General features: G+C 41.7%; 1 protein-coding gene across 1 annotated transcript; it reads left to right on the forward strand.

The window, feature by feature from the left end:
* The first annotated feature begins 265 nt into the window (after positions 1-265).
* On the forward strand, positions 266-9,217 carry slc16a4 (solute carrier family 16 member 4). The gene is made up of 8 exons (XM_068750905.1): positions 266-382; positions 649-781; positions 1,020-1,163; positions 1,274-1,435; positions 1,565-2,203; positions 6,159-6,370; positions 7,320-7,413; positions 9,009-9,217. The coding sequence occupies exons 1-8, from the start codon at positions 266-268 to the stop codon at positions 9,215-9,217; spliced, it is 1,710 nt and encodes a 569-aa protein (XP_068607006.1).
* The last annotated feature ends 4,317 nt before the right edge of the window (positions 9,218-13,534 follow it).

Below are 13,534 nucleotides of genomic sequence, written 5' to 3' on the forward strand. Positions count from 1 at the left end.
TGTCACCTCTAACTTTATGAACATGGGAGTATTCTTTGCAAACGATATTCACGATCTCATACCCAAATATCTCTAGGATTACTGTTCGGCCATGAAATTTACTGTGACACTAGTGGTGAACAGAGCTGTGTGAACATCTGCTAGCTTCCCTCCTGATGGGACTTTGTCATTGAGCCAGAAGGGATTCAAAGAATGCATGTGCTTATGCAGCCTGTAGAATTCTGAAGACATTTATTTGATCTCCCCCAGTAAATCCAGGACAGCCATGAACCTGTTCAGGAAGGATGCAATGACAAATAAGAAGGAGAAGGAAAAAGTGATCCAGTATGAGGACCCTCCAGATGGAGGTTGGGGCTGGATGGTGGTGCTGCATTGCTTTTTGGTACGTCTTCCTAAGTCATTCATGATCCCTCATCTTTAACACATACATTTGTTGTGCCTATTATTATGGTAGTGTTGAAAACCTAAAATGTAAACCAGATAAACACATCGCAGCACTCTTAATCAACAATTTTTTATTTTGTTTTTTCATGAAAACATTTTCTAAAGTCATCTTGTGCCTGTTTCATGTGCTCATCCTATAAAAAGTCTTTAGTTTGTGTTAGCACTGCTCATATTTCCATTCTTTGCATGTGCTTGTCTATGCAGGTAAATGTCCTTGTAATGGGAACGCTCAAGACTTTTGGGATCTTCTTTTTGGCATTTCAAGATGATTTTGGAGGGTCGGCAGAGAGTATCAGCTGGATTGGTTCTATTATGTCAAGTCTTCGTCTGTCTGCCGGTTTGTATTGAGAAAAGATCATTTCTTCTGTTTTGCCTCCGACACAGGCTGGAAATAAAGACAGTATCTCGAACGTTTTTCTAGTGTAAGTCGGTCACCTGTCATCCAAGTCAATGAAATATCCGTAAGAACAAGAGCTTCCACAATTTGGACCTATGATTGTGCTGCATGTCTGAACTTGCACATCAATCAGTAGTCAATGGAAAGCTAGTTTGTGTTTGTGCTTCCTCTCCTGTAGCACCCATTGCTGCTGTGGCCTGTGCCAAGTTTGGAGTCAGGGTGACCAGCATCACCGGGTCACTCCTGGTTAGTGGAGGCTTTCTCCTTAGTGTTTTTGCCAACAGCGTGGTGTTCCTCTACATCAGCATGGGACTTGTAGTTGGTGAGTATAAATCAGTGATAGTCCAAGATGTCTCAACGAGACTCACATCTGCTGTTTCCATGATGACTCCAAGTCCGATCATTCTCCCAAATGTCTTTTTTCCCTCTTAGGAATTGGTTTTGCTCTACTATACCAAGCCTTCTCAGTGGTCACAGCGCTGTACTTTAAAAAGAGGCTTTCAACGGCATATGCAGTCGGGCGTTCTGGGATGGGTTTGACCTTTGCCCTTGCGCCATTCACTCAGTTACTTCTGGATCTATACGCCTGGCAAGGTAAGCAGGCCAGATCTGTGAAAGAGCAGGCGGTGTAAAAATCCTAATCAATTTCCGATCAGAATGTATCGGAAAAGTGGCAATTCTGGGTGATATGTTTGGACCCTGAGCTTTCTTTCACCCTCACAGGAGCAATGCTGATTCTGGGCGGGCTCATGCTGAATCTGGTGGCCTCTGGGATGCTTTTGCGACCCATCAATGTGAAGCCTCTGGTTTCAAACCCTACCTCTTCTTCCATCCAAAAGAGCCCTGCTGTGTCCCACAAGAGCTCATCGGAGAAGGAATACACTAAGAGCTGCTTAAATGGCTCATCTCACATATCCAATGGTATCTCAAAATCTGACTCGGTGGCATCACCTCCTTCTGCCTCTCATACTGACGATGAGGATTTAGCAGGCCGGTGCACTCAGGGACAGTCAGTGAATCCTGAACTGACCAGATTAGTCGTCAATGGTGTCAGTGGTCATGACTCCCACTCTGACTTGAGTCAGTGTAGAACTCTAGACAACTCAGTGGAGCTTAATGGCATCACGAATGGCTCCACTGTCGTTGGCGTTACCTCACATACCAGCACACCGAGTGAGGTGACCATTACAAATGCCAAAGTTCTGGATTTCTCTCTCCTGAAGGACCCATTCTTTTGTATTTACACTTGGTCCACCGTCTTCAGCCAGCTGGCGTACTTCATCCCTTATTTCCACCTGTCTGCTCGTGCCAGGACCCTGGGCATTGATGCTATGGATGCATCTTTTATCATCTCTGTGGCAGGTGAGACACACTATTGCCTGTAGTTCTTACTTTAGAATGAACTTTTGAGGAAATTGTTTCAGAAATACACTTGATGACTGATGTAGCAGGTGTACAGCACTTATTTTAATGCAAACAATAATGCTCAAAGGAGAGTGTCTTTTTTCAGAATAAAGTTCCTTTGGAGCAGTTGGGATTTTGTTATCAGGATAACAGCTGGACCTAGAAATGGCTTTCATTCCAATACGACAATACGAGATCTGACCCAGAATGAGGGCAGGAAAAATATTAAATTTTAACATTGAAACCCCCGTTTACGGATTCACAAATAAGTTAAAATACACAGCAACTATAGGAACTCTTCTGGATTGTCACCGAAATGTAACTCCGATTCACTTTTACTTTTCATGTTTGGTTTATAGAGATAACAAGAACAATTTAGAACCTTTTGATGATGATCCAGATCAGCATATGGATGGTGTAAATCCACTTATAGGGGGAATGAGTTGCTTGATGGCGGTTTGCTCTCAGAGTTCTTTTTCTAGTAAATGAGAACATGAGATTGAACATGTAGTTGCTTTCTGACATTTGTCTTGAATGATGTTTTACGCAGGGATTTTAGCAGTGACTGAGTGGAGGTAGGTCCATGTTTCCTTAACACTCAGTCTACCAGAATTCTGTGACTACAAGAATGAGCATAGCAGTCACTTTGACTGCTCGGACATTATAATTTGGATTATTGTTATAATGATCTAAGAAAAAATAGGTGGAATAGGTAAAAAAAAGCATCAGGCCACTAGATGAAAACTATAATGATTTGAGTGTTTTATTTATTTAATTGACACAACATAACGTCTCTGCAATGACGCATGCCAACTCCAACTGCAACAGTTATCTCTGTGAAAAACAAAACAAATGTATCCTGCTTTCAAAACCAGCCAGCCAGCTGAAGACACTCTGCTGTTGCGATGCCAATTTGTTTTGCTCATGGTTCACAATCACTCACAGTGAACGCAGGTAAGCTGCACCCCCCCCCCCCCCCCCCCCCTGCACTCTGGTCCCAGTTAGAGGCGTGTAAGAAACAGTCATTCAAACAGAAACAGTCTACGCAATTTTCAAATATATACACAATAATTGCATAAATCCTCGAAAAAGAAATAGCAGCATCCAATAAAATAAAATGAGTCCAACAAGCAGCAGTGGTTCTGACCTAGATAACCCACCTCTGTTCATAACTCTCACAGCATCAGGGAAGAGCTAATTGAAGCTTCTTCCAAACACAAAGAGACATCACTCTCTGTACCTGCTCCTCCGTCAGAGTCTTCCTCACCAAGGCTCTGAAGCAAGGCTAAAGCCTCCATAACTTTCGTTTTCATCTCTTTTGGGTATAGATTGAAGCTATAACTAGGTTTTAGCTTCACAGAGCCTAAAAAAAGAGCAGGACAATGTAGCAAAGAGTGACACATGACACGCCCTGTAAAAGGCACGCAGGCAATTTGTCTGCTATTGTCATTCAAGGTAGTAATACTCGGATCGCTTTTGTCTTTTGAAATTTTAATGCTAAAACAATGTTATAATATATACACACATTTAGGAAAAGTCAGGATCCCATTGTTACATTTTTTCTTTTAACTACCGGTATGTTAAGCTATGACGTTGCAAATTTTCAAAACAGTCAACATGACTGCCTTGGTAGTTCTAGTGATAAGAAGGGGTCCTAAAAAGCAATGCAAAAGCTCCCAGTCAATTTCTAGGCATTAATTATTTGTGAGCTGCGGAATCTCTGCAGTCTTACGTAATGAATGTGCATGCATAAAAGCTGAACTTTGTTCCACTGGCCAGAGCAGGTGGGTTTAGGAGTATAACATTGATTAAGCCAAACCATATGCATAGAAAAAGAAACTGACACAATCATAAAGATGATTTTATTTAAAAAAATATTTTCTTTTTTCTTCAACATGGAATCCTTCTTTGAATTATGCATCAAGGCTCTTGCATTGGAGTAATTATTTTTCAGCTAACAGAATGACTGTTGTGGTTATTTGTGAGCATTTGGGGAATGAAAGTGTAATTTTAAGATATGGTATATAGATGGCTTAAACCAAAAATAAAAGCACAAATCAGAGGTTATAGATGTCAGAATGATCCCTGATGGTCTGTGGAGCTACTCATTCTCTTGGTGCCAAGATGCAGCAAGACGACAGATTCCTTTGACTCAGGCAGGTTTGTTCTGTCACATTCTGCAATGGGCGAGAGAGAGAGACAGAGCTGGAGAGATGGGGCGCCACCCACACACAAAGCTTCTATGCCAGTGTCCCACTGTTCACCATTCTAATACCCAGTGCTTGCCATAGAAGTCCGTTACTAGGGCTAGGCTAGGCTGTGGGAGGGAGGCCACGCTCTTCAAAGTCAGTCTGTTCATCAACCTTCAACACTTGGGGCTTACAAAAGTCGCTAAGCAACAGCTAACTGTGGAAATTTGTTGCTGTAGCGACAAGAGGGGATCCCAATTTTTTTAAGTCGAGTTCTAAAGTGGCTGATACATGTGCGGAATAGTCACCTCCGACCTCAGAGAAGCTGGGAAAACCAAAATGCCTTTCATGGACCTTTCATTAATATCGTAACAAAGATGTCTCCCTTCAATGCAAAGGGGAAGGACCTGATAATGCCCAGAATGCACCATAGAGAGAAATGCATAGAAGTAATAATGTCCTTAATGCAGATGGCTCAAGGTGCTACTTGGAGAGGCCAAATTTAAACTGCACTGCGCTGAGTTTGATCAGGAACAGCTGCGAGCCTGGACAAACCTGCTGAGATTAAAGCACACAAACATGCTTAGACTTCGTTGGAATTCAAGCAGGCAACACTGCAGGACATTGACTTGTGTCGCTACAGGACAAATAAATGCGGTACAGCTGTATCATGTCATCTTTCCAACCTCAAAGGAGGAAATACTCTGCATTCATAAGGAAGGTTTACTGGCAATGCATTTTCCTGTTAATTAATTTTAACTTTATCCAAACCTTTGAAAATGTTCATTTTATTTGTCTCAATATATGTAAAATAAATACTGTCTGAAAGCCCTTATTCAGCAGATTCTCAGTGGCTGCAGCCTGCTCTGTCGTGGTGCAGAGGCTCAGCAGATGTGAATCTGATCCACACAGATTCAGGTTGTTTCATTGATCAATGGCTCAGTGTAGCTATTCTTGCAAAAGTCAATACACCACTGCAGTTCCTGATCACTTCTAGCAAATCAGTTGACCTCAGCAAAGTGCATACCTGCCCAGTCATCATAGCCGAGTAGAATCAGTTCAATATTGAGCAGTCACCCTGGAGGTCACCAGTGTCGTCCAAAGGTCGTCAAATTGATGACGCTTTCTTGTTGTTGTCTTGTTTTAGACAACAAAAAGAAAGATTTAAATCCGACTTGGCTGGCAAAATTCTGCCTGTGTTGTTATACATCATTCTTTACTGAAACATGTTCTTTGCGTCACCCTAATACACACGCACACGCACAAGCACGCGCACGTTACTCCCTACTGCACTTCATATTAAAGGAGCAGGAATGCTGTCAGGTGACACAGACAGCTTAACCGCGCGTACGCAACAATATCCAGCTCTGAGGTGGACTTTTCTATTGTTTCCTGTAACTACCTGAATTGTATGTGTTCCCTGCCCTGTGCATGTTTAAGAAAGGAGAGCATGTTACTCAGCTAAATGATCCACTCCAAGTCGGCGTTTTATTTCAGTAAAAATAAGGAAATCAGGGGTAGTAGTATAACAATCTATTGTTTAGGGGTGGTCTGTCTTCAATTTATTGTAATATCACTTTCCTGATGTCGGCTGAACGTTTTCATTTCTATCTTACCTCAGAGACTCATCTTAATCGCCGAGCTTTACTTTGTGTGCAATTTTAATTTCACTTTTTCCCCCCACAAAATAGTTTCTCAACATCATCTGCTCGCCTCTGTTGCAGGCATCACAGAGACCATTGCACAGCTGGCTTCAGGCTGGGTGACAGACAGGAATCTGTTCCATAAATACCATTACCACAAGGCCTACCTGATTCTCTGTGGCCTTGTAAACCTGCTCTCCCCTTTGGCGACCTCCTACATACTGCTGATGGTTTACGCCGTCTTCTTCGCCATCTTCTGTGGTGGATACATGGCTCTGCTGCTTCCAGTTCTAGTAAGGACACCACCCTGTCTGAGCGTGTTGCTATTAGTAGTCAGATTGTAACTTTAGGTCACGCTGCACTCAAACACATAGAATGTTTTAGAAAATAAGTGAAATATAACTTATAGGTTGGTCTCTCTGAGCTGGCTCATTTGGTAGATATCATGAAGAAATGGGGAGCAGTGTTTATTTGGTACATCCCAAGATTTAATTTTGATGCATTTAAGCATACTAATACATAATAATCCTTCAATTTTTTGCACAGTTGAATGTAAAAATCATGTAAAAATCTGATATTTGTCTGCAACATTTTTCTCATTGTTCTTAAAAAGCCGCAGCAATTATAACTGCTGCATGGTGACAACGGCTAAACAAATGGAAAGATGTTTCTCAGGGAAGTCTTTCAGCTAATTTTGAAAGTGCGTGTGGGGCAGGGTCACAGTATTGCAGTGGAGAAGAGAGAAGTTGGTTTCCTTGAAGGCAGAGATTGCCTTCAGGCTCTTCCACCCTCCTCCTGCAGCCATTTCCTTCACTCACTCTTCTCACTCTTCTAATCTTCATAGACATTTGTCCAACCAAAGATCTCATCAGGAGGCCATACAATATAAATGTTTTAGGACAATGTAGATGTATCAAAACAAGGGTGAAAAGAGAAGGGGTCCAAATCTTCCTGAAGTTTTGTAAAGAACATTTAAGTCTTTATCTGGTTACTTCAAATTTCAGAAAATGAATAACGTCCATCTCTTAAAGTTAGGAGGCACTTATTCCTTCCACAAAGGAAGGACAAAGCGTTAAATTCTGTAGCTTAGAAAACCTGGAAACAATATGGAGTATACAGTATTTGATTTATGCAGTGATAAAACATTTGCAAAGCACATTTCTTTATACATCTTACTATGCAAGCAGAATGGCATCCTGGTATGTAAAGAGCTCCCGACTGAACGTGACTTCCTCGTTCCAGGTAGATCTCGTGGGGTCAGAGAGAGTCAACAACTCCATGGGCTTCTCCATGTTCTTTGTTGGCTTGGGTTGCCTCACAGGGCCTCCTTTGGCAGGTGAGTGGATCACGTCATGGAAATCAGGCAGGAGCCAGATGTCAGTTCTCCTGTGCATTACATCTGTATGGGATCGCTGTTGTGACCTTATGCGAACTAAATGATTTGCTACTCACAGAGAAAGGTGAAGTTTGAACGTGAGTGTGTGTGTGCGTGCGTGTGTTTGCATTGGGGGAGATTCAAGTGTTTCAAATGTGGTGAATGATGAGTGAAGGGCTTGATAAGACTTTCTGATAAATAGATATTCAAATATGGGACCATGAATTCCTTACAGTTCCTCCAAACGTTTTTTTCCTTGCCTGGTCTTGCAGCCAGTAGAAGAAAAACAAGCAGCAAATTCTCACGTCAAGTCACTCAAAGTACACGAATAAGATACGAGGTCAGATTTCCTCCTGACAAAAAAGCCCAACCCATAGAATAATAATGTTCTGTCACGACTGGATTTGAATGACTTTGTTGTGACCCTTTGAGAGCTGTTTCCAATCAAGGGTTTGTTTTTCATTAAATAAATTTGTGACACGTTTTAATATATTTTTTAAGCACACACATCAAAGCAACTCATGAACTCCCATCAAAAGTGCAATCAGGAGTAGATGGATCCAATACACAATGCCTGATCGGGATTAATGCTATTTTCTGCTAATATGAAAGTTGATTCCAAGAAAAATACCTTACTTTAGGGAATGTTACATTTGAGGGGGGGGGGGGGGGGGCATCAGAAAGGGGGGTTGGGGTTCCCCTAAACACATTGGCGTGGTCCCTGCTTACAGTGTTGGGAATTTCAGGGTTGAAATGTGATGAATGATCCCTCTTTAGGATAGTATGCCAACAGCACGTGGCTCTGTTTGCCATCCCTGCTGGTCAAAGCATGACCCCAGCCTGGGTGAAACGGGCCTCTTGCCTCCTTCACTCAACTGAAATGAATGAACGTGGCTCATGCAAAGGAAGCCAACGCTGGTGCATGGTAACTGAAAGCAGCTTTCACTAAGGTCACCCACTCTCAAAATGGGATTCCTCAAAATGCGAATATGTCACATGTGAATTTTTATAATGCAAACTTTAAAACACTTTCGCTGCAACTAATTGCTTTATTAACGGCTAATGAATGGTTAAATTATTCACTAATGCACTGTAATGCTCCCTCTGGCTGGTTTTTAATCCTTAAAAAAAAATCATTTATGGTCATTTCTAGTTCCGCGACTGCAAATTGCCACAGCTTTTTTGCTGTTTTGGTACGTCTGTTCTTTTTTTAACCAACAACTTTTGGTTTGAATAACTTTGCATCTCTTTTTTCATCAGATCAAACATCCGACTCACCTTTAGTGACGTTTGCCTAATAAATGTTTGAGTTATAATGAATCCAAATGTTTTTCTGAAACACAACGAACATGCATTCGTAAGCATTTTTAACGACTCGGCTGTCCGAGCATTATATTGATTAGTGTATATGTTATTGTCTACTATTAATCTTTACAAGCTACTTACTTAAAACCGTTTGAATATTTATACATCAATAAAAATGTAGCTTGAGTCTGCGTGATATTTAATACAAGTTGAATGTAACTTTTAAAGTGAGCCTCTGCTGCATCTTCCAGGGTTCCTCTATGACTACACTCAGACTTACGACTGCTCCTTCTACCTGGCTGGCTTCTGCTACCTGCTGTCTTCTCTCTCCTTGTTCATGGAGCCGCTGGCTCAGCGCTGGAAGGCCAGGGAGAAACTGACCCAAGACAATAGAGCCGAAAGCAGCTGTAGGACCAACGGCTGCTTCGCCCCTGACCGACTACAGAACGGCGCTGTGTAGGAATGAAACCCGGGGAAGGCCTTGATCTTGAACCAGCAGGCTCCTAACTTGCCATATGCCTGCACACCTTGTACCCTGAACTCCAGCTTTAAAGGGCCAAAGTGCCCCTTTCTTTCAGCAGGAAGACAGAGCTAGCTGAGGGGAGCAAGTTTGTGACCTGCTTGAGATGTCTATGAACATACGGTGTTCTTGACATTTGTGAATGTTTAATTATGTTGAACTTTTTTTTTAAAAAAGCCAAAATATCTCCATGAAAGTGTCTCCTCCCCTTCTCCTGCTTGTGTCAGAGGTACGGAAGATAAAGCCTGACGTATACTCTATCATCCAGGACATTTTAATACTTGCAGCTTTGCAAACCATAATTTATTACAACAAAGTGTGGTTATTTTCCAATGCAACAACAAAACTACACTCATTTTGCAATAACTTATCCAACGCACATCATATAACTAGAAACCAAGCCACACAGTTGAGCTCAAACCGGTTTCTGCGATGAAGTTGATGGATGCCTACATCCACAAAGACGTACGCTGATGTCACTGATATGCACTTTGGGCCACGTTGTGATTATGCTGCTTGACATTTCTTCATGCATTTATCTCCCAGATAGTTGAGATAATGGACAGCCACTTTATTTCATCATTTTTCTGCGCTCTTCAAAGCCAAAAAAAGAAGAAACTTGTTTAGGACTTTCTCTTGTGAGAAATAAATGATCTCTAGAACCCCACAACGGTTGTAGATTGTTCAGCACGTGTTTGCATTGAGTGATGTAAACACTGACACTATATCAGCCACATTGTTCCTTATATAAATGAATGGGTGAGCCAAGTTTCCTGTTTGATCATCCTCACCTCTTCATCATTATATCTACATGCTACCCTTTGCATGTAATCTTAGTTGCACTGTGTGCAGACTGTGCTTGTGACACACACTTCAGGCACCTTAGGATTAAAAAGCAGTGAGAAGTTGAAGTTTACTCAACTGCATTTAGCGATTTTGCTTAAAGAAACATTTAACACATTTTGATCTCCACTGATTTCACCTGCTTTTATCACCAGTATCCAAAGACTGCCCGTCCACCTCAAGGTTTCATCCTCGTTGGTCACATAAACAATATTTCCTTAACTGTTCACAGATCTTACTCCAGAAATGTTTTCACTTCAACCGAAAATGTCGGCTGCTTAATTTGCTTAAACCTCACATGGCAATTCAGCCATACTGTCAGCAGTAAAGTCCAACTGATTTGATCGCTTACACTTCAAATTATTATTTTTTCTTTTCTTCACGTGTTTTCTTTTACCAGCGTTTACAATAGTTTGAAACAATTTGTGCTAATCTTTCCTTCGTCACTCGCAGTGAGACAGACTTTTATTTAATATCAGAATGACAGTTCAGTTGCATCAAACATTGCATCCCCCGCCCACTTGAATATGTCTTATTACTGTAGCAATAATGCCGGCTTGTTAAATATGAATGCCTGCCTGGTCGAGATGTAAGTATGCTTTCTGAATATTGTAATCCGATTGGTTGAGGGGTGATGGAGCTGCTGAGCTCTGCTGTGGAACGGAGGTTTCTGCGTGACTGCATGTGATTAAGGTGTGACTCTTTCCCCAATATTGCATGTCTGAAAATCACCTGAACAACTTAAGTCACGAGTCTATTTTGCTGGTGTTGCTCATACAAGTGCGGATACATGGAGCCCCCAAAAGCCTGGCAAGAAACTGTATCCCAGTATATAAATGGTGGTGTGACTTGTCATTTTATTTTGGTTATGTGCTATGGTTATTTTTTGCAATGTCATGAAAGTTTTTGTGTTTTCACCAGTTTGCCTTACACACGGTGCTGTATTGCATCTTTACCAACTCTCCTGTGATGTCAGCCAAAGACGCATCAGAAACCCAACGACATTATGAAGCTTTTGAACAGTACATATCATTTAATTTAAACCCCCCCTCCCCCCACCCCTGCACACACACACACACTATTCAGTGTGACGCACAGAGTCCCGCTGCCCTCTTGTGGCAAAGGAGCAGCTCTGCGCTGAGAATGTTGTCTCAATTAGTGCCATTATTCCCCCTCCACTCACTTTCACAACACTGAGCAAGGCCTCTTTGTATTGTTTCAATAACCACAGGAATGCACGAAAGCTTTTTTGGCTCACGAGTTGCATTCACCATCAGAGTGCTTTTGTGATTGAAGACCACGGACTACAAAATTTTGTACCATAAATCTTTTATGAAAAGTATTTCATGCTTTAAAAGTAGATTTTTGGCTTGGGATTATTTTACTTGTTAGCTATGTGGATATTTTTAAGGAACTTATGTTTGTAACATATTGAAATTATTTTTATGTCCCTTTGGTGATGTCTCAAACATCACTGAAAAAGAAACAGTTCTGTTTGATGACATTTGATCTCATGTATTTGTTGCTGAAAATGCATTCATGGGTAACACACTGGTTTTGTCATCACTCCATCGTATCAAATTGTGAACTGATAGTATCGAACATGTGCTTAACAAATCATTTTTAAGCCTTGTAGCAGTCAATTGTATTAAACTGACGTGCAACTCAAAAGTCAGTTCTTGTGTTATTCAAACGACGCCTATATATATACACACACTGATCAATCAAGACGAACGGCAACTTGCATCATCGATAACATGGTTTATTGAGACATTATTTAGAAACACAAACATGAAATACTACATTCATTTACACATTACAGTCATTGTCTAAGATAGATGAGAAGTATAGTCAGCAAATGTGTGTAATTATGTGAAAATCCACACTTTCTATCAACACACACTGTTAATATGCCGGTAATCAAATCAAGCAGGTTACTTACAGTCGCGGATGCCTTCATTGTACGTTCAGTAACGGTCTTCAGTCAAACTGTACCCGGCGCGCACTGACTGGAACTCTGAAAAGAAAACATGAACATTTTAAACGTGCAAATGATCGAGCGCATGTAATGTTGATTGGCAGCGCTGCAAACACAGCTGTTTGTTCAAATCTAAGGTGCGAACAAACAAACAAACAAACAGTGTGAAAATCAGCCTCTGAATTCGATGATTCGAGCAGTAACGCACAAGGAGGTGTTAGAAGATGTGTCGAGCAGAGACGCCACTTTTCTTTTGCAAAATGTTAAGATGTCTTACGAACACTGGAACAAAATTGTAATATGGTGCCTTTGCAAAGGCACATAGGCAATAACTTATAATAATAATTTTAAAAAAAAGCTGCCTTTTAGTGTGGGCGTTATTAGAATGCAGAAGCAATCTCATGCTGCTGTAAATTCTCTTAAATGACATTTGCTCAACAAGTTATTTATATTTAATCAGGAATGACTAACGGAGGTGATAATCTCTGTGGACAGCAGACGCTTGTTGGCGAAGTTACGCCAAGTGTCAGAACACAGATTTGGTTAAATGTGAAATAATTCAACCCTGACAGAAGAGGAGTTAGTGAACGCTATTTGTCCCCATTTGGCCTGAATACATACATCTAAAGTTTATATGAACATATATAATGTAACATATGCAGGCGATTCAGCTTCTATTCAAAAGGAGTTTTTCATTGAATGTCAACAAAGCCACCTGTCGGATCATTTAAAAGGTAGAAACGTTCAGTACTTCACTTTATCACCGCTGGCTGGATTCCTCAGCTGCTCCTCAACGCCGTGGGGGTGGGATTATCCAGCACAGCTGCTGTTAAGATTAAAAAAAATTACAACCACCATCATTTGTTCAAACATAATGTCGGCACATCATACTTACCACCGCTGCCGTTGCCACCGACACAGACCTGGCAGGCAGCACGTCGCTCCTTACTCACCCACATGCTGCTTCTGCACAGCGGCACCAGCTGTGGCCTCCAACGTCCCGCGTGCACGACAGAGGAAAGGCGAAGACGTCCACTGTGCTCAAGACGGCAGCCAATCTGTCTCTATTGAAGCGAGGTCGTCCTCCGCAGCACGTTTTCACACTAACACGACTAAAAGGGACGGCAGGATAAAGCCGGAGGCTTTCTTTGCTGTGTAAAGTGACCATAAACCCCAAGCATCAGTTAAGAGGTCTCCTCGAGGGCACCGGTCCGTGGTGTGGATTCCATCCAGCGCTGACCCCCCCCCACCTCCCCACCCCCAAAAAAGAAAAAGGTCAACACTTTGCCCTGTTCGTATCTCACTCCCTCTGAGACAAAGGAGCGTCTTCAGCAGTTTACTCTTCTTCACTCGTCTCACGGGGAAAGGTTCAATCAGAAGGAACACGAAGAAGAGAGCAAAACAATATTCCTAGCTGGATTCTGGGCCAATCCTCC

The sequence above is a fragment of the Brachionichthys hirsutus genome, chromosome 2 (assembly GCF_040956055.1).
Source record: "Brachionichthys hirsutus isolate HB-005 chromosome 2, CSIRO-AGI_Bhir_v1, whole genome shotgun sequence".
Taxonomy (NCBI): Eukaryota; Metazoa; Chordata; class Actinopteri; order Lophiiformes; family Brachionichthyidae; genus Brachionichthys; species Brachionichthys hirsutus.